We start from the raw sequence: 26,726 nt of genomic DNA on the forward strand, positions 1-26,726 counted from the left end.
AATTCAAAAATATCAACCTAATGTATTTTTAGCCTCACCTCTAGGGAGTATCATCTTTACATTTGAACTGTTGTTGGCATTTCTATCTACCAGATCACTATATATTCCCAGGACAGACTAAGCCAAGGAAAACTAAAGAGTTGGAAACAGGAAGTCCAGATTTATTAAGATTACCCCTCAACAAAAGACTGCTTTCTGCATAGAAAACATTCTTCCTACATGCAAACTCTCTTGCTGTCTTCTTTTTTCTATTTGCTGAGACTGTATTAGCCTTAATGTTAAAGGGCTTTTGTGGTAGGTGAATGTGTAGTACAGAAATGATTTCTGACGTCTTCAGAACGGTCTAGAATTTACTAGGGAAATATCCCCTTCTGTAGGTGTAATAGTGCAATTAGACATCATGAATCATCAGTCTTGGTCCATTTGTTTGGAAGTACAGTAAAAATAGACACAGGTAGAAACTACTACATTTAGATTCTAAGCAACACCTCTGTTTTCCAATACACTTCCCACATGATTTTTCACTGCAGTGAAGTTAGTAAAAACCCTGCTGGTGCCAAAGTGGTCAACTGTAGTTAAATCTTTCAGGAATCTTTCCTAAGTGGAGCTATAACACATTTTTAGAAAGAGTAAAAAACCAGACTGGATTGAAAAGTATTCCTACATAAAGGCAGAGAGAGGATGACATGGATTAAAATTACATGGAAAGTATATGTTAAAGGAAACATGGGAAAAATACTCCAAAAAAGAGAGATGAGAGAAGTTAATTTAGGAAGTCTGGTGACAAGACACTGTTTGCAGTGATTTAGTTGCACTTTCCCATCTAATGCTCATGCAGACTTCTCTGACTGTCATGACAAATATGTGAACTTTTAATTCTGGGCCATCATTAGCATGAGTCCTTCTGACCCATACACCAAAATGTAATTTAAAATTCCAGTAAAGCAGTGTGTGCATTGGTATGCTTACCTGAAAGTGAAGTTATTTTTCCTTAATCCAAATGGAAATTAATAGTTCAGTAATATATTTCACATGTTAAATTTAAGTTATATTGACCTATGTCACATGCCTGGAAACTGCTTTTCTCGTGATTATAAGTACAAAGTTTTTGTTCTTTTTAAAACAAAGACATGCTGACACCACAGTGTGGACCTAAGTTTTAGTTCCAGAAGTGATATGCTATCAGTACATACCCAACCAGTCCCTGAGAACTTTATGTTTTCATTTAGCTTTCTCAGAGATGAGAAAACATGATAAACCTATCAGAGGCACCATCCCTCACCCTGGCCTGGCAGCCTGGGTGATAGAGCCTGCTTTACATTCCGACACAAGACAAATTAGAGTGCTCTGTGCTCAGGCTTCATGCTCTCTTCTTGCCAAGGAAGCAATTCATCTCTTCACGTTGATTGAGCGATACTGAGCAGCGTGTTGGGAAACAGGCAAGGAGGATGGAGTCGAAAATCATGGGGAGGGAAAGCAAGTAAGAAGAAGAACAGTAGAAAGGATTCTGACTAAGGAACTGACTAAGGAATTCAGGGCCTTGTAACCAGCCCCGGGTAAAAAAAACCATGATAATGTGCAAACGTAGAATAAGAGCTAAAGACACATTCTCAAAAACGCATTTCCATTGATAAAAAATTTAATATGTTTCTAGAAACAGACTAATCCAGATAATGAAAAGGAAGAAATTAGAATATGTAGGTTTATAGGCACATACTATCCAGGCTTAAATATAAGTAAGAAAAAGATGTCTGAATTGCACAAAAAATGAGTCTGAGCAAGGACTCATCTAACTCATCGTTATTCAAACCATACTATAGACAGCTGCCAAATGAATAATGGTATAGCACCATTACGAGGTACCCTGGACACCACTGATGATTTCACTGGAAATTATGAAAAACTTACCACTGACAGCCTTGATTATCTTAGCTACCTCCAAATGTGATGTGTCTATACTCTTCTTTGTCATCTATATTTCAGATGTGCACAAACATACTGTACTGGCATCTGCAGAGTTAGACTTCCTTCACATATCACCAAATATTTTTCCTTCAGCTTTCCAGACAGATTGAAACACAGACTGATTAAAAATTGAAATATTTTTTATCTTTCAGACTTCAGGTCTCACATAAGGTAACAATTTTATTTAAAAGAAATGAAAATACATTATATGCAGTAAAATTATAAAAACAAACTGACCCTCTAATCACTCCTTAAAAAATATCTTATCCTGGCATTAGCATGAAGTCAGAGGACAATAGAAAGTGGTGTGTATCTCCTCAATCATAATGTTCCTGTAAACACAGAATTTGCTCAATACATAAAAATATGCTATCATTTATTTCCACAACGTTTATTCTGTTTTACAATCTAGACAGTTTTCTGATCACAGAGCTAAACATTTTTCAGTAAACTTTAAGCAATTTAATAAAATTTCAATTATGTTGCAAGAGTGAACATTTTAAGACTGTACGTTTTTATATAATTCTAAGTGTTATATTAAGTATTACATGCTCTTTTTATTCTCCCAAATATTACTTCATCATGTATCTCTCATATTTTGGCAATGATTCTATGAAATTTGGCAGCACCAGTATATCATGAAGGCTCACAGTAAAATAAAGGTGCATCCCTTGGCAATTGCTAAGGTTAAATCTGTTTCATTACTGAAACACACAATACAGCACATTTGAAGTCCTTCATGGCTGTTAATACCACCATCAATCAATTTGCACACATGATTTTGAGATATGAAAATATATCACTCCATGACGCAAAAACACTTAGAAAAAAATCTAAGCTTTGTTTTTCTTTATCTGCTTTCATAGATTGTGAAATAATGCAAATAAAATACTGAAATATATTCCTATTACTCTCTCTGTATACAAGTGCTATTTAGGAGAAAGAAGAAACTGTCAGGAAATAATAAAGTGTCTATTTTTTATTATTTTATTCACTTAGGTTAAAAAATTAGCCTTCCCTCAGTTTAAAACAAAGTTGTCATTGTCTATTAGTACAATAAAAATTCATTCTATTTTATGTTTACCTAAAATTATTTCAGTCTTAAACAGAGCACTCTTTTTATATTATTAGATATTTTATTAATACAAATCTTCTTAAATAATCTCTGTACTGCTTGTCAAAAGTATACTAATAAGCAAGAAGATTCAGTCACATTACTCTTTCAAGAATATTAATTTCAGTGCATCTTCAAGGCATATTCCTGGATTTGTCATCTTTATCCCTTGTGCATAAGATGATTAATTTTTAATAACACTAGTATCAATAACAATAACTGAAAATTTGATTTGCATTGTGTCATAAATCTAAACTGACTCACAAATACCCTTTAAAGAAGTCTAGTAATAAGTCTCTCAGATTGTAATTTATTTACGTAGAACTCTGAGTAATTTATCAGAAGACATGTATGCAACAACTGTTTTCCTTGGAGAAAAAATATCAGCAAATTATTCATAAAGGAGAGGATAAAATTCTTTTAGTTACTCATTATATTCATTAATTCTGAATTTTCTCAGTAAGTACATAAGTAACTTCACTTCAGAAACTGAACTTATATTAGTAATTCTGTTCATTCTGTTTTAGTTTCATCCATAAGTCACATCGTATTGTCCTTTACACAGCTGGGTCTTTTTTTACAGCTAACTTATCTCTAACTCATCAGGAAATCAAAATATGATGTTTTTATACCACACACATACTCATATCTATCTATCTATCTATCTTGATAGATAGGTATGTATAGATATACATACACATGTTTGTATATATATGTGTATATGCATAAATGTCATTTGTTATCCATGATGCTTGTAAAGCATGTAAGCTTTCTAAAATGGGACAAATAACATTAAATATCTTTCTAAATTTAACAGACAAAACTAACATTTCAAACAGTATGCTTTTTCATAAAACTTTTCCTTTTTTAATGCAGTATTACTTTTACAAAAAGCTCAGATTTCAAAACTGATAAAACATAAACCATTTTCAGTAAATATATAGTCACTGGGGCTTAAAATGAACTTTTAATAATTATTTGTAGTAATAAATAACGAGGACTTGAATTTTCAACGATAAGTAATACATTAGTATTGGGAATAGAGTCAATTGTATTGTCCACAGCCAATTTTTAATTAGTCACCCTCAAATTAATACCTTTAATGTAATTTTGTAGGTAGCTGAACTGAACAGCAGATGTTAAATAGCTTGCTAAGGGTCACACACAGCCATGCTGCAATATATTGAACCCTCTCCAAATCTCTACAGCTTTATTTCAACTGGGGTAGATTTTTAAGAGCATAAGAGGGAAATCCACCTTTGTCTTTCAATTTTTAATTAGACCAGAAAATAAGGTATCAGAAAAGTCAAATAAACACTTATTAACTAAGATAAGAATAACAATTTTTCGCTAGAGATAATAAGTACAAAGTGATTCCACTATGTTAAAGAAGCATGTTTAGGAAATTTGAATTTTAACAATGGAATATAATAATTTAAAAATTATAAATGGTTGTTCACTGTAACACCACATATTTAAGAGTAGTAGGGTGCATTAATGAAGAACAAAAACTTTGACTGAAGCAGAAAACTAAAATACCATCGTAAAGTTCATGCAGACTAAAGCATCCATCTCCAGTGGATCTGACAATGGGATGCAGGAAAAGGGAATGGGATACACTCGTGTAACCCTTTTTTAAATTAGGCTTTTTTTTTTCTTTCCAAAATATATTTTAGTGTAAACCCTTCACACATAACAATAGCATTCCTCATTAATTTTATTTTTGAATGGTCCATGCACCTTGTAGAATTCCTTTTTTATTTTCATTATATGCAAAGTATTTTTGAAACAGTCTTAAGCTTATGATGAAAACAAAATACTTCAATTTTAAAGCATCTTACATACAGTTTGTATGCTTCTGAAATGTTGAAAGATAATGAAACTGCAGATCAATAGGATTACAAATGTGAGTCCCAATCATTGTGATCTGTAGAGCAGTAAACTCTAAGGCTGTTTCTGAAACTGCTAATAATCACATTCTTCCTGCCCTTGCATCTCCTGAAATAGCAAGGCAGAAAATGGAGTGAATTTTTAAATGAGACTAGTTTCAGAGCAGTTTCATGAAAAATTATGGGTAAGGAAGAATTCTCTCTATGTCACACTCCAAAGAGTAAAAAAGATGTTGGATGAAACAAATTTCCTTAAGAATGCTCTCTGAATGTTGATATCACCCTCTTCAGAGGATTACCTTTTTTTTCAGCTCAGTAAAATCTGAGTTAGTTCTGAAATTCCATCAGAGTGCACACACATTTGTTCTTGACTCTGAAAACAAATCTAAAAAGAGAAATACAATGACTTGGATAGCTGCCTCACTGTAATGACGTGCTGAGAATACATTCATTAGTCAAAGCCTTTCTCAAATACACTCAACTAAAGAATAGAATGTAATCTAGAATAATTGTTAATACATTTGCAATAGCAGTATTATAAAGAATACTTTTAAAAGATATTAGAATCATAGCAAACTTCTTTGACCCAATTAAGGAAAGTTTTACTGCAAAATTTCTATGGAGATCGTTGGTTGCAGTACTCTTTTGCTTTCTCAATCAAATGTGACTTTTGAAGATCTGTCTTTATTAATTTTAAATTATTGGGTCATTTGGATGCCACAGTATTAATTATACAAAGCATGTATGCAAGCCAAATCAATTTTTTGAGTGTCAGCTACAGTGCCTGAGTATAACTCTGAAAGTCATCAGTGAAAAGCTAAAAGACCTTGCACATGGCGTAATCTATTAAGTACTTGCCTACTACAGATTCAAGTATGGAACAGAGACAAATACAAAACCCTTCATATTTCACATACTTGTGTGACATTCAGGAATTTTTTTCTGCAGATGAACTGTACCAACAACGGATTTTGCATCTTTGTTTGAACTTCACAATGCTGAAGCACTAGACAAAATTAGTTTTGTTGAACACATTTTTAATGAGTGCACATATATGCAAATGTAATTGTGTCATTTTGTAGAACCATCCCAGTGGCCGATGGCACATATCAAAAACAATTTTTGACTAAACAAGAATTCCACTTTACCAAATGATAGGTGGATTTGATATTTTTATATTTCTGGCCACTAACATGAGATATGACTATAGTCTTTTTACTAATATTTGTAGGATTCTTGAAAAGATCATTCACTGCATTTATAAAGACCTGTCCTATTTGACTTTTGTTGAGATCATAAATATAATAAAATCTTTTTAAAAATGAAATAGGAATATATAACTGACAAAAAAGAGCCCCACTACTCTCAGAAAGATTTAAGGTTCATTTATTATTCCAGTTGTATAATTCCTCAGTGACCTTTCTTCAACATGCATCAAGATATGCAGTATTCCATCTTTGTGCTATCTCAAGATTTTCATCAAGTATCTACAGAATAACTGAGTAATTTTCAGCATAAGCACTGTTTACTTACTCCATGATTTTGAAGACATTCAAATAATTAAAGACTCTTCCTTTAGAGTTGTGTTTTCCCCTGTACTTCACCAAGGTCTTAATAAGAGGCGATAGTGAATGTGCAATTAGAAAAAAAAAAGACATGGAAAAGCTCTTATCAAGTCAATGGGGAACATGAATTGCAAGGACAATGAGTATAAATAAAAGAGTATAAAAAAATGCAAGAGGGTTGACTCTCTGCAACCTGTTCCTATGAGTTAAAATCATGGGAATATGGGATCTGAACATCTAATTCCAAAATTCTACTCCATTTTATTATGATGCAAGTGAAACCATAAAAGCCCTAATTAATTACAAAAAACCCCCAATGTTCACTCTGAAGCTCCACAGAAATATCCAAACATACAGAATCAAATATGAAAATCAGTTTTCAAAAACTGACTAAAAAATGTCAAGTAACTATGGAAAGTGTTTCAGGAAGTCTGGTCAGTAAGAACAATAAAACTTAGGTATGAAGAGCAGATGAAGCATTTTCAAGCACCACTAGAGCTTGCTTCTTTTTTCATCATCTACTTGGAAAAAAAAAAGATTCACAAGGAAATATCCTTAGTGCTCTCTAGTGAGTATTTTTTCTGTTATAGATTAAAGCAAAATACTTCCTACACAGATATAAAAATATGCACACTGCTACACACAGCACCGCTATTTGACGATTATTATTGATGAATAGAAGTTTTTTTACCAAAGGATTTTCAGTCATTATATATTACTAGCCACAGCATCTAATCTGACTTGGGTTTGTTGGACTAGATCAAATGATAAGCATGCAGGTCTCACTCCAGAGTCAAAAAGTCTGTAAAATCACTTCTCAGGACTCTCAGTAGAGTTATGCATGCATTTTGTATGATAGACAATGAACTCAAAGAGACTAAGGGTATTCTTTATTGCCATGGAAACAAATCTAGTTTCTCTTTTCTCCAGTTTGTACTATAACCTTGACAGTGACCATCATCTCTCAAAAGTCTCATATTTCGTTTCTTCATTCATAAACACAGGATGTTTTTAACAGCTTCATGGTTAGTATTTATGCTATTTCAGAGAAATTGCTCTGTCTTAGAGAAAAAACCCAACTCCCCCCCCACCCAAAAAAGCAAAAAAAGGATTGTAGCCATTCAGTGAATAAGCTGAATGGCAATGTCTTTGACAGGACTTAATAACACAAAATTGTCTAGCAATTTACTGGTTAACCACCGATTCCCCCCTAAAGATATCATCAATATTATATATTTAGTACTGCATTATCAAACCTTCTCCACCCCAAATTAAACTCAAAGCAAACATACTTTGACACTTACAAGGTAATTTAATGCAAACTGGGAAGTAAGCCAGTTTCCATCAGCAATCCATGCTGGAGATTTGTGCATCTCCAACTTGGTACTTCCTGCTGCAAAGTACTATACAGGTAAGTTCAGTATTTAGCTGGTAAGTGAAAGAAAAAGTCTTTAAACCTTCTGTTTCAGCTTCATGGTTCCATTTTGCCAATTTATGCAGATAAATCAGCTCTACACCACTGACTGTGAGATTCAATAAAGTTCTTTCTTTGGAAGAGATAAGCCTTCAAAATCTGTTTCATGATTTACAAAAGCATCACTAATAAGTGTTCTTGTTAGAGCTGTAGACTGCCACTTTTATATGATGAGATTTGTTGTCTTCAGTAGAAGGTGATAACAACCTGGGACTGCAGGCATGCAAGGATTTAATTGGCAGCCCTAGACACAAAGGACTACCTGCAGCTTGCTTATATAGTAGAAACAGCAGATAGTAATTATAATTGGAGCTCCAATCAGGTTTCATATATGTGACAGAATTTACAATCAGCACTGAGAACTATTCTCCACTCAGACCATATGAGTCAGGCAGGCCTTTTTCTAAATAACGTTTTTGTTCTGTCTCCCATTTTCAGAAACACTACATTTGGTGATATCTGGTTTTCTTTCTCCTGTTATGCATTTATGATTCATTAAATCAGATTTCAAAGTCGTTAATGATCACAATTATCTAGATAAGTAGATTTCTCTGAAAAGTAAGTCAGTTGTCTGAATGTCACCAGAATCAATGGTGATAAGATTAAGACAACTTTTTGCCTAAGGTTGTTTACAATATTAATAGGTGCCCATTTACATACTTAAAACATTGAAATGTGACGGAAAATTTGTCTTATGTTTAGAGGTGTGGGAGAAAAAAGGGAGGTCACCAAGGTGACCAGTTGGATTGACCACCTCTCGCATGAGGAAAGGCTGAGAGAACTGGATTTTTCAGCCTGGAAATACAAGGCTGAAAGTGACCTAATTACTGGCAGGTGAACTAATTGTGGCTTTACAGAATCTGAAGGGAGCCTACAAGGAATATGAAGAGGGATCCTTTACAAGAAAGAGGACAAATGGCTTCAAACTGAAAGAGAGGAGGTTTAGATCAAATGTTAGGAAGAATTTCCTTACTGTGAGGGTGGTGAGACACTACAACAGATTGCTCAGAAAAGTTGTGGATGCCCTGTCCCTGGAATTAAGGCCAGGCTGGATGGGGCTCTCAGCAATCTGGTCTAGTGAACATGCCACTGCCCAGGACAGAAGGGTTGGAACTACATTTATCTTCCCTCCCAATCCAAGCCATTCTATGATTCTATTAGCCTATAATTTTAAAGATTTTGCTATGGAAAATCCACTGAGGAGTGTCAGTAAGTCTCTCCCCAAAGAAAGGAAAGCCTCCGAAAACAGTATGGCTTATTGATGGCACCAGCAATTTACCTTTTCTCATTTCTATTATTTTTTTCCTGTGTAGATAAGGAAATAAGCACATGCATAAACTTAGCCAGGATACCCTTGAGAAACAGTTAAAGTTGGTGGAAGTGTTATTCCAACATTAATTAGCATTCTCCACTACTTGGAAGTATGATTATTTTCACACAACAGAAAAGCATATGTATTTATTTTTCACATCACAATTCAGACACACCTACAGACATACTTGTGATTCCTAATGAAATCAATAGACTACTTTGTTTTACATGTTCTAAAACCATAGAGCTCTAATCACTACTGACTAGTGATTAGTACTGGTTAACACTCCTACCAACTTTCACTGCTTTTTGAAATGCCTACCCTTCCCCTTCTACCAGTATTTTTTTTCACTTACTGGTACCAAAAACCTTGTTGCTTGACCTAATAAAGCAAATAAAAGAGGGCCATATAGAATATAGGTATAATTTTGACTTCTGAATATGTCTCCAATACCTTTCTTCTGGGTCTTCAGCAGAAATTTCCTTCTCCAAAAAAGTGTTTGCTTTAGAAGAAGTGTGGATGATTTTTACAAGCACTTTTCCTTTTTGTTTAGAGTCAAGATCTGTACTAGATAGGGAATTTCCCCTATTTTTATTTTAATTTTCTGGAATATTCAGAGACTGGAACAATTAGACTCAAGGAACAGTATGACTATTGTACTTAGTAAAAAAGGAAGTAAATAATATACTCACAGAGTTAGAGACAATAGAGTTCCATAAAGTCAATTTAGTCCTTTCCCTGTCCATGCAGGTTTACTTTCTATGGTATATATTCTTCCTTATTCTTTGTTCTTTCTTGGTTTTAAATGACAGTAAGAGTAAAGAAAATGTATTGAAAAATTTGATGTTCTCTTTTCTGCTGCATACAAACATTTGCTTTAGTGTTTCAAAGAAAATAAAGTAAAAGAGATTAAGTTCCTATGCTTTATTTTTTTGAGAAACTTCTAGATATATATTCTGTGGGTAAAATCTTCAGCTTAACAAGAGATTTATGTTGCAACAAGGAGAGCACTTTTCAGGACTTCATCCATTTATATTTCAGTGGGTAGACATTTCTCATATTTAATAGACCTTTACTCAAAAGCTGAAGTTAGTCCAGCAAGACTCATGCCCCCATACATACATTCTTAAACTGCCATTACCATGCATTTAATCTTTTATTTGCTTGCACATTGTACCAGCTTTTTGCCTACACATGTTTTTCTTCAGGACATCAATCTGCCTCCAGTGTTTCTGCTTGTACTGTTGTATAAAATGTATTGGTGGATTGGCACATTGACATCACTGACATCACTGAAAATTAATCACAGAAAGTCACCATTATTTTACTTGGTCTCATTTTTCTAACCTTCAAATTATCTGAGTGAAATAAACAAAAATTTAAAATGATGAAAAAAGCATAAATCTCAAAGAGTTAATGGGAAATGATGAGCAACTCTTCAGTTCTCTCAGTTGTATAAAGGGAATGTGAACTCAGTTGTTTTTCCTTATTCATAGTACATGTGAGATGATGAAATAATAAAGAATCTCAATCATGTACTAAATACCAGAGAGAGGTTTATAATTGCCTGCCATCTAATTTTTTCTTTTACTTGCTACAAGCACTTCCTTTCTTTGCTTATGTTTATAGATTTTGCATATCTGCATTCTTTGCTCGTGTATTGACTTATAAGCATTCCAATTTAACAATGAGGGCTGTTAAAATATATGACCTATTCCAATTCTTTTATTTCCATTTCATGTGTTGACCATTGTTTTGTAGGTCTGACTTGGGAGAATACCTGAAGATTAATGTTGACGACACACAAAAACCACATTATACTCCGAGTTACTTGGAATTTCCTTTGTGTTCTCCTCATGGATTTGTATTTGAGTTTACAGTAGCATTATGATCATTAGAAGAAAGATTTCAAAACACACTCAAGACTCTTTCCACAAGAAATGCAAATTTGAGCATCCTGTTTTGTGGTCATACATGCTAAAGAAAACCCAAACCACCCACAAACAGCAAACGGGCAGCAAAACTGAAGACCTGACATACAAAAAATCTGCAGAAAAGATCAGCAAAAATACAAATTCAACCAAACAATTGTTACTTATTTATATGTGAGAACTTTCGGACTTGCAGGAATGAAGTCAGCAGATATTTTTTATTTTTTAGGTAACAGATAATATGAATTGCCATTAGATGTGTCTCATTTATTTGTTGTGACACCTAAAAACTCAGATTTGGTTTTGCTGAACAAATTTGAATTTGAGCTACAGAAACATGCCCCCCCACTCAACAAAACAGGAAAAATGACCCCTTCCTAATAATAATACTTGCAATTATGATACTTCAGATGCTTTTTAAAAGCCAATGACACTACTTAGGAACTGTGGCCATTACTGCAATGGCTCTTAATTAAAACAATCCACACAATTATAACAATGGATAACAATGAAAAATTTAGAGACACTGCACAAAGATCTTTAAGAAGGAAGTGTTCACAGAAGAGTCCAGGAAATGTGAAACAAAGGAAGGTAATTTTTGTCCTAAAGTTCCCTCCTCCTTCCATTGTCTCTGATTTTATGGACTTTTAGACCAACACAACTTTTCAAAATGAATTCTACTCCTGGAACAAGACTCCATGTGTTTTGCAGAGAAAGGGAGAACTTTCTACACACCTTAGACTGGTGTCCCATAGGAAACTTACTGCATATTCCCTTCATCTGTGCTTGTCAGAAAAAGCAGCACAGAATGGATTGACTGATGCTCACAGCACACCTTTGTTCTCAATGAAAATTTAGCACTCGTACTAAAAACTATCCCATCCTTGAGCCAGTGAAAAGGAGGGGAAAAGTAGACACAATTAAAAATAAATGCCATAGAAACAAGTCAAAATTATGTCTCTAATCAAATATTTCCTATGGACATCAGGCAGCTATTTGGTGGTTTGGTGAAAGCTTAGGATGCTTTACAAAAGCCCTTTATCTCCAACAGTGCAAACGAGGTTAATGGACTCATTTTCACTCTGTGATTCACATCCTCTGTTCTGTTTCTTTGTTTTATGCAGATAATTGGAAACAACAAAGAAACATAATTCTCTAGAGCTTAGTAGGGAAGGGAAGTTCACTTCTTTCCAAAAACACACATTCAAAGAAGAAAAAGAAGGAAAATAAAACCGGTGGGCAGAAAATAAGTTATACAAAAGGGCAATAGGCAATTAGCACCCATCCTCCCACATTCACACAATCTACAGAAATGGCTCATCTTACACAGCTTCCCCATACTCTTTAGGCTTGAATAAAACATCACTACTGTCTATCCCTTGGGAGGATCTCAGTATTTCTGGGAGATGGCACCGGAGAGGCACAAAGCAAGGTGGAAAAAACATTTTAATAGTACTGAACATAATATTCTCTGACAAAGAAATGACTAATACTCTTATAATTTACTTACTAGTAAATGTACTAGTTACTTTTCTAGTTTTTCAAAACTAGAAAAGTTAGTTCTACAACCAGAAGTCACAAAATATTCTGGTTTCCACATCTCCTTTATTCAAATGCCTCTGCATGTGTTGTAAAAATTTGTCTGTGCTGGTCTATGACAAACATTTTTGAGAAAATATTGTACTGCAGTGTTGAAATGCAACTTCTAAATCTTTTCTTCAGCAAAGACAATAACATTTCCTGTAGTACACATTTGTTGTATTGACACCAGGAAACAGGAAAATAAAGAGGCTCACTTATTCTGGAAAGGGAAAGTTTGGGCAACAAAACACTTGCAAACATATAGTAGCTCCTTCAAAGATGAAGTAGGCCATCAAAGAGTGTTCAGAGCATGCTAGAAATGCTGTACAACCTCTCTAAACAAAAATTCAATGGACTGAGTTTTCTCAGTATTTTGAAAGGTCAAGAAATATAGCAGTGGGATTGGATGAAAATCATAACACTGCTATCTTTAAATCTCATCATTTAACATCTACATCTACTATATATGTTTATATTTCATAATGCAAAGGTTTAACAGTGTATCTGTAACTATCATATTCAATTCTTTAACAAAGAAATCTAGATTCATTTTCACAATGAAAACATATAATCACCAAAGAATTGATAATTATTTCTGGCAGCCATCTAGCATTGTGTAGATGGCTACTGCCCTCTGAATTCAAGAAGCTATCATTTCCTAAACAACTAGGTGTATTTGCAGCAAATAAGTGCTTGATACTTTCTTATCTGAACTTATTCCTAAGGAAACTAATGACAATATCTTTGATGACCACCTGGCACAAATTTTTGAGGTTCTCACTATTCTCCTTCTCTACATTCTCTTGTAAATGTTATTTGTTTAAAGCCATGACTTGGAGTGCTTCTAAAGACAAGTAATGAGGAACATGTACATTTGCAGGGAACAGAACAAAAATACCTTTGACTTATAAGATGCAGGTCATGAATACAAAAGGTAGATTTCTAACATGCCTCCAAAAGACTGTCTTAAAGGTTGCAGCCTTTAATATATTATCTATATATACATAAATAAATAACATACATTTATATAGAAATTTTCATGTGTAAGCAAAATATTATAAATGGGTTCTATAAGTTAAGCTTTTTCAGATTCACAGCTTCTGACAGTTTATGTGAGTAAGTAAAGTGTTGCAAATGCAGATTTTGAAACAAACTTGGGACATGAAGGTTAGGACACCACTGTTTTTTTGACATAACTTTAGAAGACCTTTCTGAGGACAAAAGATACTAAGGAAAAACAAACATCCCATAGTTTATGTAACAGGACCATGTATTTGCATGAACAGATGTGGGAATGAGACTTCAGGGATTTCATGATTGACTTCCATATACCACTAGGATAATATCTGCATGCATACTTGTTTTTTATGGAAGAATGATGGAATTATAAAGTACAGGTCAACAATGACAAATCAAGCAAATTTCATAGTCCAACTGAAATGACAACAAATCAACCTGACTTTTGACTGAGAAAGAGTATAAAAGCTACCTGTAGAATCTAGAAAATCTATCCCTCAAAAAGACAGAAACAGAGGTAAAAGACATTTCAGGTAAAAGACATTTTAGAAATCAGTCAATCTCTCTCCAAAAATGAAATAGTGATCCGGGGATTTTACCTATCAAAATTAACGGAATTTAACACTTTATATATTATATGCAGCACTTCTTTGCATTGTCTCCTATGTGTGCTTAATAATTTCATTTAATTAAAATATCACAGACTGTTCTGACAAATTGAACATACTATGTTTTGACAACAAAATAATTTTCACACTTTAGCATGTGGAAACTGGCTATACTAGAACTCTTATTTGAGACAATAGGCTAAAAATACAAGATTAGCTGAATATTGGAAAATAGGCATGTTACAACAACAGGAAGTTTAACTCTTGTGACAGAGCTTTAATTTGATAACAAAATGAAATTCAAACAAACTTGAAATTACTGTTTTCCCTTTCTATTTAGAGTACTTCATGTAAATTTTCCATTCCTTGACTACTGTTACGACTATTTATAGTATCACATTTCTATTTTATTTTTATTAGACAGGTACCTTGTAAGTTTTAAGGAAATCAATTCTTAACACTGATAAATTCTGCTTTTAAAGTTTATGTTCTCTGTCTGAAGAATTCATGCTCAACCTCAAAGGTGTGGCACACTTCAAAAGTGCAACCTGCATTTTTTACAGATCAAAAATATTTTTGACACACAAACTTTTAAATATAGAAATTTAAATGTCAGTTTTAAACATCCAAGATTTTTGATGCCTTTTTTATTTTCATAATGCTATCATAGAAGACCAAGCACAAGAAATATCAAAGGTAAAATTTTTAGCACCCCTTTTTAGTATGTGAACTGTCACCAAACAAAAATACTGAACAGTCTAAGACTTCAACCTATGAGAGCTTCTCAATTACCCACAATCATGACAGCACTTAAAAATCAGCAAAAAAATCAGGACCTGTCCTGAACAATTATTTATTTTTTTTTCCTCTTCAGGATTTCAAACTTAAAAAGTTGAGTTTATTTCTCCACTTGGTACATTTTGTTTAAACTATTAAGAGTGCCCTTTCTCTGAAATGTTCAGAGATCTGAGAAATCATTCCAAGTTATATTGAAAGTGAAATTAAGTTTAATATTGTACACCTAGGCTTTTACCCCATAAGAAGATACACATAAATGAATTACATCCTGAGCTCCATTTCACCTGTTATATACATTAAAAGACAACAGCACTTTAGGCATGTATTTGTTTTGCTATTTTTTTACCTCCAAAGAAATATTTTTCTCCCGTCTTGACTTGTAGAGGGCTGTTAGTTCGAACAGCTGAAGCTTCATCGCCATCAATGGTGAGGACAGCAAAATTTTCCTTAGCCAGGAATCGAACTTCATGCCACTGCCCATCATTGAGACCAGAGCCTATGAAGAACAAAAAAACCATTGCAACATTTTACTAACTCTAAGCGTTATCTCTAAGTGTTTTGTGTGTCTCTTTTGTGTGGCTCATTATATAAGGTTTACTAAAGGTTACTGCAGAAATGCAATCATTTTAGTGGGATAATGAGGTATTGTTATTAAAGTGACAGTTACAAAGAAATCCACATTATATCATAAATACAAGTCTTGGAATTACTGAAGTGTCCATGCTCACAGGCATAATAGTATCTAACTACAGATGTTATCACTCACCTTCCCTATCAAAAGGCCATATTCTGCATTTTCCTAATAAAGAATATGTCTTAATTGTCTCTATGATTAAGTTCTGAAGGAAAAGATATTGATTCATCCATTTAACTATAGTGACTAAGAGAGCCAAAGGGCACATTATGCTCATGTAAGGCATGTATCGCTTCAGATATTTCCAAGAAGAGGTAAAGGAAAAAATAGGAGGGAAAAAGGCTCATGAAGTGAATTCACAGCTAATTGAGATGTAGAGCTACTCAGAGAAGAAGAAGAAGACAGAGGAAGGCATTATCACAGAGGAACTTCATAACTAGCATATTTCTGAAAACCCCACAATCTTACAGGAGCACCATCCTCCAAATACTGGCAGCAGTGAAGCAGATGGAATTGTTCATTCATTCAGGTCTTTTAAAACCCACAGAATTTATACTTCTAATGTTGTCTCCAGCAGCTGGCAGAAAGCCAGTTTGCCTGGCACACTAAGAACTGCCAAAGGGTGCTGGTTTGTTCTACTCATTTCCCTGCAGACAAATTATGCTGGGTCAGCAAGCGAGTAGCAAATGCTGTAGTAAAAGCGAACTGGAAGTGATGGCACCTCTTACAAGCAATATTTTCTCCACCTAGATAAAGTCACCTTAGCAAAATGTCATTTGTCAAAATAAAGCACAATGCAATGTAATAAGGTGTTTCTAAAATTAAGTGGAAAGCAAAATGTCAGCAGAAATATAACGCAACATAACTTTTCAAAATATTCAAAAGAATGTTACCTTCTATGAACAAAGAACAATAGTCACAGCAAAGACATATACCTAAAAATTTGATGAATATTTTTTCCTAGTATTTGCACATCTTTGTTTAAAATATGAGATCAAGTTGTGATATAAAACAGGGTGCTCTTCTCATAATAGTCTCAGGAAATTCATTAGTATGAATAAAAGTAGCAGAAGCCTCTTGAAAATGTATCAGTAAGAAATGTTACTACTAAAGCCTGTAAGCTTATTCAATCTAGAGTAAAAACAGATGAAAGACCTAATGTACCAAATATGAGGGAATTTTTTTTCTGTTTGTAAGCTTTCTTGGACAAAAATGAAGAATTGGCCATTAAAACATGAGGCACAAAAGCAGTGGCATGAGCAGTTCATCACAAAGGGAGGTATATCTAAAGCCCTCTCTGGAAAGGGGGATATTGCAGAAACCAAGACACTGCAGTACATGAGACAAGAAGGTGCACAGCTGAACACAGGGAAGCCCCTCAGCCCCAGGCAGGGAGAGATGAGAGAAAACGAGTCAGAAACGGCCCTGCCAGCTCCAAGGGAGAGTGAGAGCAGGGAAGGGAGGGGCTCTGGCCCCCAGAGAAGAGCAACAGCTCAAGAGAGCAGGAGCAGCAGAGTTCTGGTCTTATCCCTGCATCCCCTCCTGTACTGCTCAGGAGCAGGATGTAGAAGAGTTGTGACTGAAGAAGCTGAGCTTCAACAAGGAAGAATAAGGTGTTGTTTTAATGATTATCTTTGTTTCTCACTACCTAGATCTAGTTTAATTGGCAATGAATTAAATTAATTTTCACAAGCCGAGTCTGTTTTGCTTGCAACTGTAATTGGTATATGATCTCCCTGTCTTTATTTCACTCCATGAACATCTCAGTCCTATTTTCTCCCCTTGCCCTGTTGAGGAGTGGGAGTGAGAGAACCCACCATGACAACTGATAGAGCTAGAGACAGATGAATGTGCTATGAAATTGGAAATTCATTGTATTTCATATAATAAGGGTAAGCTCACCATCCTCACCTCTTGAGGATACTCCTTCATAAAAGAATGAACTGAAAGTATTAATGAGAAAAGGTTTTTAAGTTAAATATGGCATGAGATGCAAAATACTTCAGTTATTTCAATCTGTACTTTTGTATTTTGTGTTTGTACTGTGCTGTGCCCATGTGCAGTGAAGGGAAAACCCCCCAAGCTCACCAGCAGCATGCTGGGAAACTGAACATTACAATGACTCAAGGCAAAAAGCAGGTGGAGGGAAGGTGGATGAGCGGAGCAGGTGGCTCTCCTGAGCAGATCAGGAAATGAGAGCATGAGGAGAGCTGCAGGTTGGAAGCAAAAGTGATTTCATGCATTCTCTCTGTGTGCACAGCATTTAGGAAGATATACTAAGGGGACACATTGCAGTCTGGAAGCTGCTTGCTAGAGGCATGATTGGAGAAGCATTGGTTTTTTGCCTACATTAAACATATCTGACCCTACAAGCTAGAATCATTCCTGTCAGTCCCTGAAAGATGACACTGTTTCTGCTTTATGAACTCTTCAGTGTATTGATATAAAATAATCATAAATTAAGGCTGTTTATTTAGCTAAAGGTATTACCCATCCTCATGGATCTTTGCAGTATGACAGTAATATTCCCAACTGTTCTGGCTCAAAGTTGTCTCAAAAATTCTTGTACAATTTTATTTTTGCTTAGAAAACTTACTGGTACATTTTTTTCTTGTGGAGTTTACTGATGAATGCTAATGAGGATTTCTCATTACTACTCACCAAATACTCACTATTGTCTTTACAGAATTGTGCTCCCCAGTCACAACACTAAAAGCACCTTTTATCTCTGCCACTGTTTTTATCTGATTTGTGTCAGGAACTTAAATTATTATTGGGATATATATAAATATATAATTATAGGGGATAAATTTGTATAGCTGCATGACCTGTTTTGATTGTAGTATTTTATTACAACCCTCATGTATATAAGGATTATTTTTGCTTGATGAGATCTTTCTCTAAACCAAGACTCATTAGTAAGAGCAGATCATGTCTCCTTACAATAAAAGAATTTTCAGCTGGTAAGTTTAGGATGACCTACATCCCAAATGCACAATGATGGTTTCTCCTTGCAGTTTAATTTCCTCATCTGAGCTGATACATATATTTATTTGCATTCCTTTTCTTCTTATTCTTTTTTGGTATGCAAGTTGAGAGGGAAAAAAAAAGAAATACATATTGCTGCCACCACAAATTCCCTACTGAGCTCTGGAAAAGATGGTTTCATATGCAAATTAAATATCATAATGAAATGCATACTCTCTATGTACGTTTTCTATTTAAATGACATTATTTTAAAAGTGGGACTCTTGAGTTAGGCACTTTGATTGAACAAGAAGAAACAGATGTTTTGCTTATTACAGACATGGAAGAAGAACTAGATTAACGAATACTGAAAAAGTACAAGGGTTTAATACATAATGGAGAACTCAGAAAGATAACATCTGGTTGAGTTTTGCCTCAGGGAAAACTATAGCAGCAAAGTCTCAAATTCTTCTATGGATAGCCTTGTGTGATCAAATCTTCCTTTAAAAGGTACTGACCCATGTAGTGACTATCAATGAGTGCTAGCTTATACAGTCTGTACATGGACAAAATACTTCTGACGTTAACACCATAACATCTGCCACATCAGAACAGAACTTTGTCTTAATTTTGATATAGGACTGTAACCCAAAATTCAATTTACATGTAAAGAAGAAAACAAGGAAAGAATATTATCAATATCTCCATGAAGCACTGGAGCAATGAAAGGCTATGCAGCTGCATATGGGTTATTAGTTCCCACTGCTGTAGTAAATATTTTGTATTGTAATTTCTTGCATATTCGACTAGGAGCCCTCAATACTCAGCCTAAAGACAGAGGGAAAGGTTTGTTTGTTACTGCTTTCACTTTAGCCAGACAGAACCATGTTTTAGGATGGTGATGTAATTGTTATTCCTGGTGTACCTCACCAACTCAGTACAATTTTGCACTAGTATTTCTGACTATAAGAAAAAAAGCCAACAATGTTTTGTTTGAAATATTCAGCTGTGTTCAAATATACAGCAGTATATGCCATGAATATTCAATCAGAAAAAGATAAAATATAATCACCAGATGTAATTACACGATCTGTGCTTTTTCAGTATTTAGTACATTGTAATTTTAAACTTGAAATGCAAAATCACAGCTCCACCTAATATAATATTTTAGATTGTTTCTTAAATAAGCTATTTAAGTATATAATCTGTTTTAGGGCTTTTGATTCAAAAAACATATTTTTATTTTAATTATTATTCATTTTTTGGCTATTTGATGAGCAGTAAGATAAGACAGTGTAAAATGCAGTCCTTGAATTTTGATGATGGAAAATCTTGTTTTCCAACAGAAACAAAACAGCTATGTTAAATTTTGTCCTCATGTTTAAGCTCAGAGTTCTTTTTTAAGGTGAGGAGTTGGAAAAATGTTCCAATTTTGCCTGTTGGTGATATCCAATTTATACTGTTTTTGCTCTACAAGTTAATACCAGAGGATAAAAAATGAGAATTCAGCTTTATATGCATCTCTAGCCTTGTATGTATAGGATGCATTTTTGAAAGGGTGGGTAATTTTCTTGTTTCCACAGTTAATACTGTTGTGTGGGAAACAGAAAATATAACAATTATATAAATCTACAATGCTGCAGAGTCTTTATGATATTCAAACATATTCTTATAAAAGGCTTGACTCGTAGTGATTTTAATGTAATGAACCATAAACCTGGCAAATAATGGTCAAATTCATAAAGATTTCTTTTTGTTCTGTCTCTTACTGAAAAGTAATAAAAACAGGTAAAATAATGTTTGCACTTGAATGACAGAAAAAATATTCACAAATTCTATATTTAGACACTTGTAGAATCTTATGGAACTTCTGAAACAATTTTAGCTTTTAATGCACAGGATTTTCCTCTCCTCTCTCTTCTGTTCTTCACACATTCTTTATTCTCATTTAAAAAAATAAAATGAAATTGTTAAATTTTGTCCTAGACATGAAAACACATACACTTGGAAATTAAAATATTGATGTGTGTTTCAGCTTGCAGAAAGAATGCTGTTAGAGATCAAACACAACTTTTGCCACTGCTCTCTTCCTCTATTCCAGTCAATATCACATCAGAAAATCAGAAAATGTTGGTTCTCAAGATGCAGTCTGTGCCCTGGCATTGCATAAGACACCTGCTCAATGGCAATCACCTCCATGAATGGCTCCTGAATTAATCTTTACTAAGAAACAAGCAATGGTCACTCATTATCTATGAGGGACCATTACTAATCAAAATATTATTTAGCATAACCATTATACTAACTTAGCATATTACTTATTATTTAGTATAACTGTTCTGGACTCCCCAAAAATCTTTTCAGAGCAGCATCTAGCTTTATCTGCCTTTCAGCTGGCAGCACCATAGTTACCATACAACATTGTCCCCCACACCCAGACAATCATCATCATTGAGACTTGAAGACATTTACCTATATCTAAGAGCACCTAGAACAAAATCAACTTTCTTTACTTAAACTAGGAACATGCTAATATAATATATGACCTATTATTAAGAGTCAAGCAATTTCAATAATCGTTATCAAATGCGGCAATTTAAATCTGCTTTATCCTACATAAACACTTTATAAAAGAAACCTCCAGATTTTTTTCTGAAAAATTGTTTTCATTTTTCCTTGTAAATTATAAGAAGTAAACCATCTTAGAAACATCATTATACTTATACATCTTTAACTTCATTTTATAATTTTAATCATCATCTGCTAGATATCATACTGCACTGAATTATTATTTTTATTTGCTAAGCATCATAATATTTTGATAAGTGAGCTAACCAGTACTTTCCATCGTATGAAACTTTAAGATACTTGTTTTGTGGCTATTATTCTGTCATGCTTCATTTAACTTTATTTGGGAAGGCCTTTCTGAATTTGACACCCTTTTGTATCACATACAATTATTTATATTTATTGTATATTTATTATTTAAATTGCTAAATTTGAAAAGAATAGAGCAACTAAACATCGGTATTTTTTCTTATCTTTGGACTAATCAAGTTCAGATGCCTACAAAACAATGACAGAAAATTCTTATTCTTGGCACATTCATGATGGCTAAAGTATATAAAAAAATATTGTAGAGAGGGGGTGAATATGTAACTTTTAATTTCACAATACTGAAGTATTCAGGGAAGATTCAGAAGCATAGACTAGTGGTATTCCCCTAGATTTTCTCACTAGTTCCCAACTTAAACACTTTGACTTTGGTGTAAGCAGCATACTTAATTGCAAACAGAACAGAACTCATTGCAGACGGTTTTGTTGGTAAGAAAAAAGCAGGTACAGAAAAAGCAGAAAAACTCCATTGAACTAAAAGGGAATTGACATTTTTTGACCAACAGCTAATATCAAGTGTAACATTGTTTTGATATTTTAAATGCTTGAGACAAGCTTACCAGCCTGAGCTCTGAATCAACAAGAATATTTAAAAAACATTTTTTAGTAGGAGATTACTCAAAGGTATAAAAACTGTGCACATCTTAAAGTACTCTGGCAACATGAAGCCTAAATATATCTCAGATATCCAAACAGTTCTTTCAATGCATCTTTTGTGGTCATCAATGCATGACTGAGAGTTTGAAGTATATGAAGGGAGAAGAGGTGACTGAGCTTTATCACTTAACTTGTGGAACACAAAAACAGCTTTTATGTTACGCATTTGGCAATACTTTCAAATCAGCACCTGTAGCACTCTCATTATGCTCCTGCTTAGAAGATACAGAAAGCTCTAGGCTCCAGAGTTTTTCAAAGGAAATTTGCAAAGCAGCCCTCTTTTGTAACTTAATACCATAATACAAAAATTCTGTTTCTAGTTTTATCTTCATTGTACATAGGCCCCTCATAACAAGTAGGAGAAACATTGCAATTTTTCCTTCTAAATTAAATCTAGCACAATTCACAAGGATTTTCTTATACCTCTGCCTCTGTCCTAGAGGCATGAACTGTAGAAAAAGCAAACCCACTGCTCCCAGCTGAAAAAATTACTAAATGTTGACATTATCTTGCAAATACCAATGACCAGTTTATTCGTGTTTCTTATTTTTTATTAAACTCAAATGACATTAAACCATTTTTAATTTAAAGCCATTTGGATTTTTTAAACCTGGAATACTCGACTTCGAGAACCAACCAGCGCTACATATGAAAAGTGATTTTATTTGAATGGCTTTCCATGGCATGGTTGAAATCCTGTTAGTAACACATTGAGATTGGACTTAACCTTGCTGCAGACCAGTTCTGCAGCCACAAACAAATCCATAGAACTCTGCACAGCAGAAGACATTTTTGTGCATGAACCAGGGTCCTATAGAGGTGGAGATAAAGGTTTATATGCAAACTGAATTGTGATTTTAGTTTGTTGCTGAAGTGTGTATAGAGCAAATATTACAGTTGTCCCCACATAGTGGACTTTGTTTTGTATTAGTAAAAGTCTCCATGCCTGAGGGCTGTATTTTTTTCAGCTGAAATTAAGCCCAAACTCACAAAATCCAGTCTCATGTGCGAATGACTTTGCATGGACTTTGAGGTCTCAGCATGAACTGTTCTGCTCTGTTGTTCACTCCTATTGTGCTGCATTGTTGGCTACTGAAGACAGAGCCAGGTCCAAAATGTTGAAAGCATTTGCTTTGGACACTGGGATCTTGATTTGAAAAGCAAACAGCCTGTTCTCTTCTATCAGAATCCCTAAGGAAAATGTGATATAACCCTGCCATAGCACTCTGCAAGGGAGAAGTCCAAGATGCTCCTTGCTCCAAGAAAATATTTTCTCCATAATTTGCATGTATTTACTGTCACAGATCACTATTTCTATTGTGTTGAGTAGGTGTAGGTTTTGCAAAACCAGAAAGCTGACAGAGAAAAATAAACAATAAATTTCTTAGCAAACAAAAATAAAGTCTTAAAATAATGATAATTTCAAATGATCCACTTTCTCAACAGAAGTTATTTTTTAATAGAATCATACAATCACTAAGGCTGGTAAAGACCTCCAAGATCATGGAGTTCAGCCTTTGACTGAACAGCATCATGGCAACTAAACCACAGAACTAAGTACCATTTCTAGTTGTTCCTTGAACACATCCAGAATGATGATGCCACCATCCCCCTGGGCAGCCTGTTCCGATGTTTAAACACAGTTTCAGTGGAAACATTCTTCCTGATATCCAATCTGAACCTCCCCTGGCACTTCTTGAGGCTATGTCCTCTTGTCCTGTTTGTACAGGACGATATTGTCATTATACATTCTGTTTTCTTTGTTAAGAGCACAGTAGCAGGTAAACATAAAATATATCCCATCTCAAAGGGAGACACATTAAAATATTTGGATCTTAGGGAGTGGTTTTCCAAGAAAACCATAAAAACATAATTTAAAATGCTAGCATTGTATGACTACTTTACATTTTACTGAATATTGTCTTTCACAGACTGCTTTTGGACAATGCAATTTAGATCTCAGTGTCAAGACAGCCTGTACTCTGACTCTGTCCATTACTCTGCCCTATGTTTTGAGGATGTATTTCCTGTGTTCATTTATGAGAAAGTAGCTAATAAGAGCAGCCTTTCCGCATAAAAGAAGTTCTAAGAAGTGAAGAAACTTGGAAATGCCTCCAGCTCCTCTGCTTCCCTGCCAGTTTGATATGGCAGCATTCCCTCTCACATGCATTTTTCACTAGGGCTTGTAGAAGAGGAATACATTGTTTAAATGACAACCTCACATCTTTGAAAAGGTATCAGACCACCTATTCAAATCAAGAGTGCCCTATTTTGCTGCTTCTTAACACAGCATTAGATGAACTGTCAATGTCAGTGGAGTTTCCCCAGACTCCTGGAAAATGAGGAATGACTTCGCACCCAGTAAGAGAGAAAAGGCAGGTCTTTCAAACGCAGCCACACAGCAGTGGATCTTTCAGCACAGCAGTGAGATCAGAGCTAAGCACTGTTACAGTGCTGGGTCCTAGAGGAGGCACCTTTGAAATGCAGAATGAATCCATTGGCTGTAAGAGAAGAGAGCCAGGACCGAGCAGCCCTGTCAATATAATTCATAGGACACTGGGAGAGCTGACATGGGAAAAACACACTGATGCATATCCACATGCACATGATACAAGTATCTTCTAGTCAGTATCAGAGGGATTGAGAGATCTGAAACTGTGATGTTATCATTACAATTATAAAATCATAGGTCTCAAAAATAATAACAATAACTATAAGCACTAAGGAGCCACACAAATACCTCTTTGTCCTTTTGGTACAGGGAGTTCCGCTGGGGTTAATGTCACTGATGAGGAAATTGCAATGGTGAGCTAATTAAAAATGCCTCTGCTGAACTCCTGAACTTCCAGGTATCTGTACCAGATGAGAATTTAGGCCAACATACAGAAAACCCCAAGTTTTCATGGAGCTGGATTAGATGAGCTGCAGTATCCTTCACACCTACCAGCCTGTGATAATAAAATCCTTGTAATGGAGAGGCACTTCTCCCCGTCACCACTACTACTAGATTTCATGATCAAAAATTGCTCCCAACTCAAGTTACATTTACTGTACTGAATATGTTCTGACAGTGAGGGAATCAACCTAAATTAATAATTCCTGAGCATCAAGTAAGTTGTTTGAAGAAACTTCTGCCTTGAAATGCAGTTCCACTCCTGCATCTGCATCAATCTTTGTGTGAATAGAAGGACCAGCAGTTTGTAGAGTAGATAAATTTTTATAGAATTTTTACAGATTTTTTTTTGTTAATTTCTAAAGAAGGCACTCAAGCCAAAGACTCTAACTCAAGTATGAAGGTTGTACATATATTGTAAGTTTATTTTTTGTTTCTTTTTCCTTCAGGCATTTTGTTAAGAGGAAAAATGATAGATTCTAACAATTCAACAATTTTCTTATAGTACTAACACACACTTGAAAAGCTTTTTAAGCTCTTTGCAGACCACACCATTGTAATAACCACTTTATTATTGCTTTTTATTTTACCAACATCTTTATATTTATTTAATTTTTTCTTTGTTCTAGTAGGCAAAAGAAGAAATAAATTTTACGAGAAATTTTGTCTTATCTGAAAAGATTAGAAAATTAATAGTTTCGTCTGCCTGTGATACTTAGGAATAAGGTGACACTTCATGAATTATATTTAATTACAGTGTCTTTTCCAATTTTTTTTTCTGTCCACTCACCTGTTAATAATTCCATTAGTTTTTAAATAAGAAGTGAGACCACAATGGAAAATAGAGAGGTTAAAGCCTAGTAGATTTTTTTTACCCTTTCTGCAGTTTTATTAAAAATTCCTAATGTAAATATGGTTTTTGGGGGGAGTCAGAAAATTTCATCACCCTCCTTACTGTAAATTTTATTTTCAATAAGAACTTGATCTGCACTGCTATTGTAATTTTTCATTGCAGGTTTTCTGCTGCATTTTATGCACTAGGTGGTCTGTCATATGCATAATTAGTAATTACAGGACCCACAGGCAATAAATCATGAAAACATATTATCTTTGCATCATACTTGGGTTAACAACATTCTGATGCACAGTGGAGGCTGTCACCAGCATTTTATGAAGATAGATGATTGAACTATGCAACTCATAAGCTGAATTGTGATAAATCACTCAGTTCACTCTCATAAAGGCCTTGTGACACTGTCAGTGAAACACGGCTGAGCACCCTGTCCTGCCTGTGATAGGAGCAGCTGCTGACACCTGCACCCGTGCTGGTGGCCTGGGCGCTGGTTAGGGACTGATGGGCCAAACCACCTTAGAATCTTAGAGAGCCTGTTCTCATTCAGAGGATCCATAATTTCAGTTCCCTATT

At 34.6% G+C, this 26,726-nt stretch overlaps 1 protein-coding gene across 2 annotated transcripts in view; it reads right to left on the minus strand.

The window, feature by feature from the left end:
* CNTNAP2 (contactin associated protein 2) overlaps window positions 1-26,726 on the minus strand; it is a 1,014,456-nt gene that overhangs the window by 434,445 nt on the left and 553,285 nt on the right. For both annotated transcript variants that reach the window (XM_064419448.1, XM_064419458.1), the window contains one exon: window positions 15,601-15,750. In XM_064419448.1, the coding sequence (XP_064275518.1) occupies window positions 15,601-15,750 (150 nt within the window). The remainder of the gene's footprint in view (window positions 1-15,600; window positions 15,751-26,726) is intronic.

This window comes from Passer domesticus, chromosome 1 (assembly GCF_036417665.1).
Source record: "Passer domesticus isolate bPasDom1 chromosome 1, bPasDom1.hap1, whole genome shotgun sequence".
NCBI lineage: Eukaryota > Metazoa > Chordata > Aves > Passeriformes > Passeridae > Passer > Passer domesticus.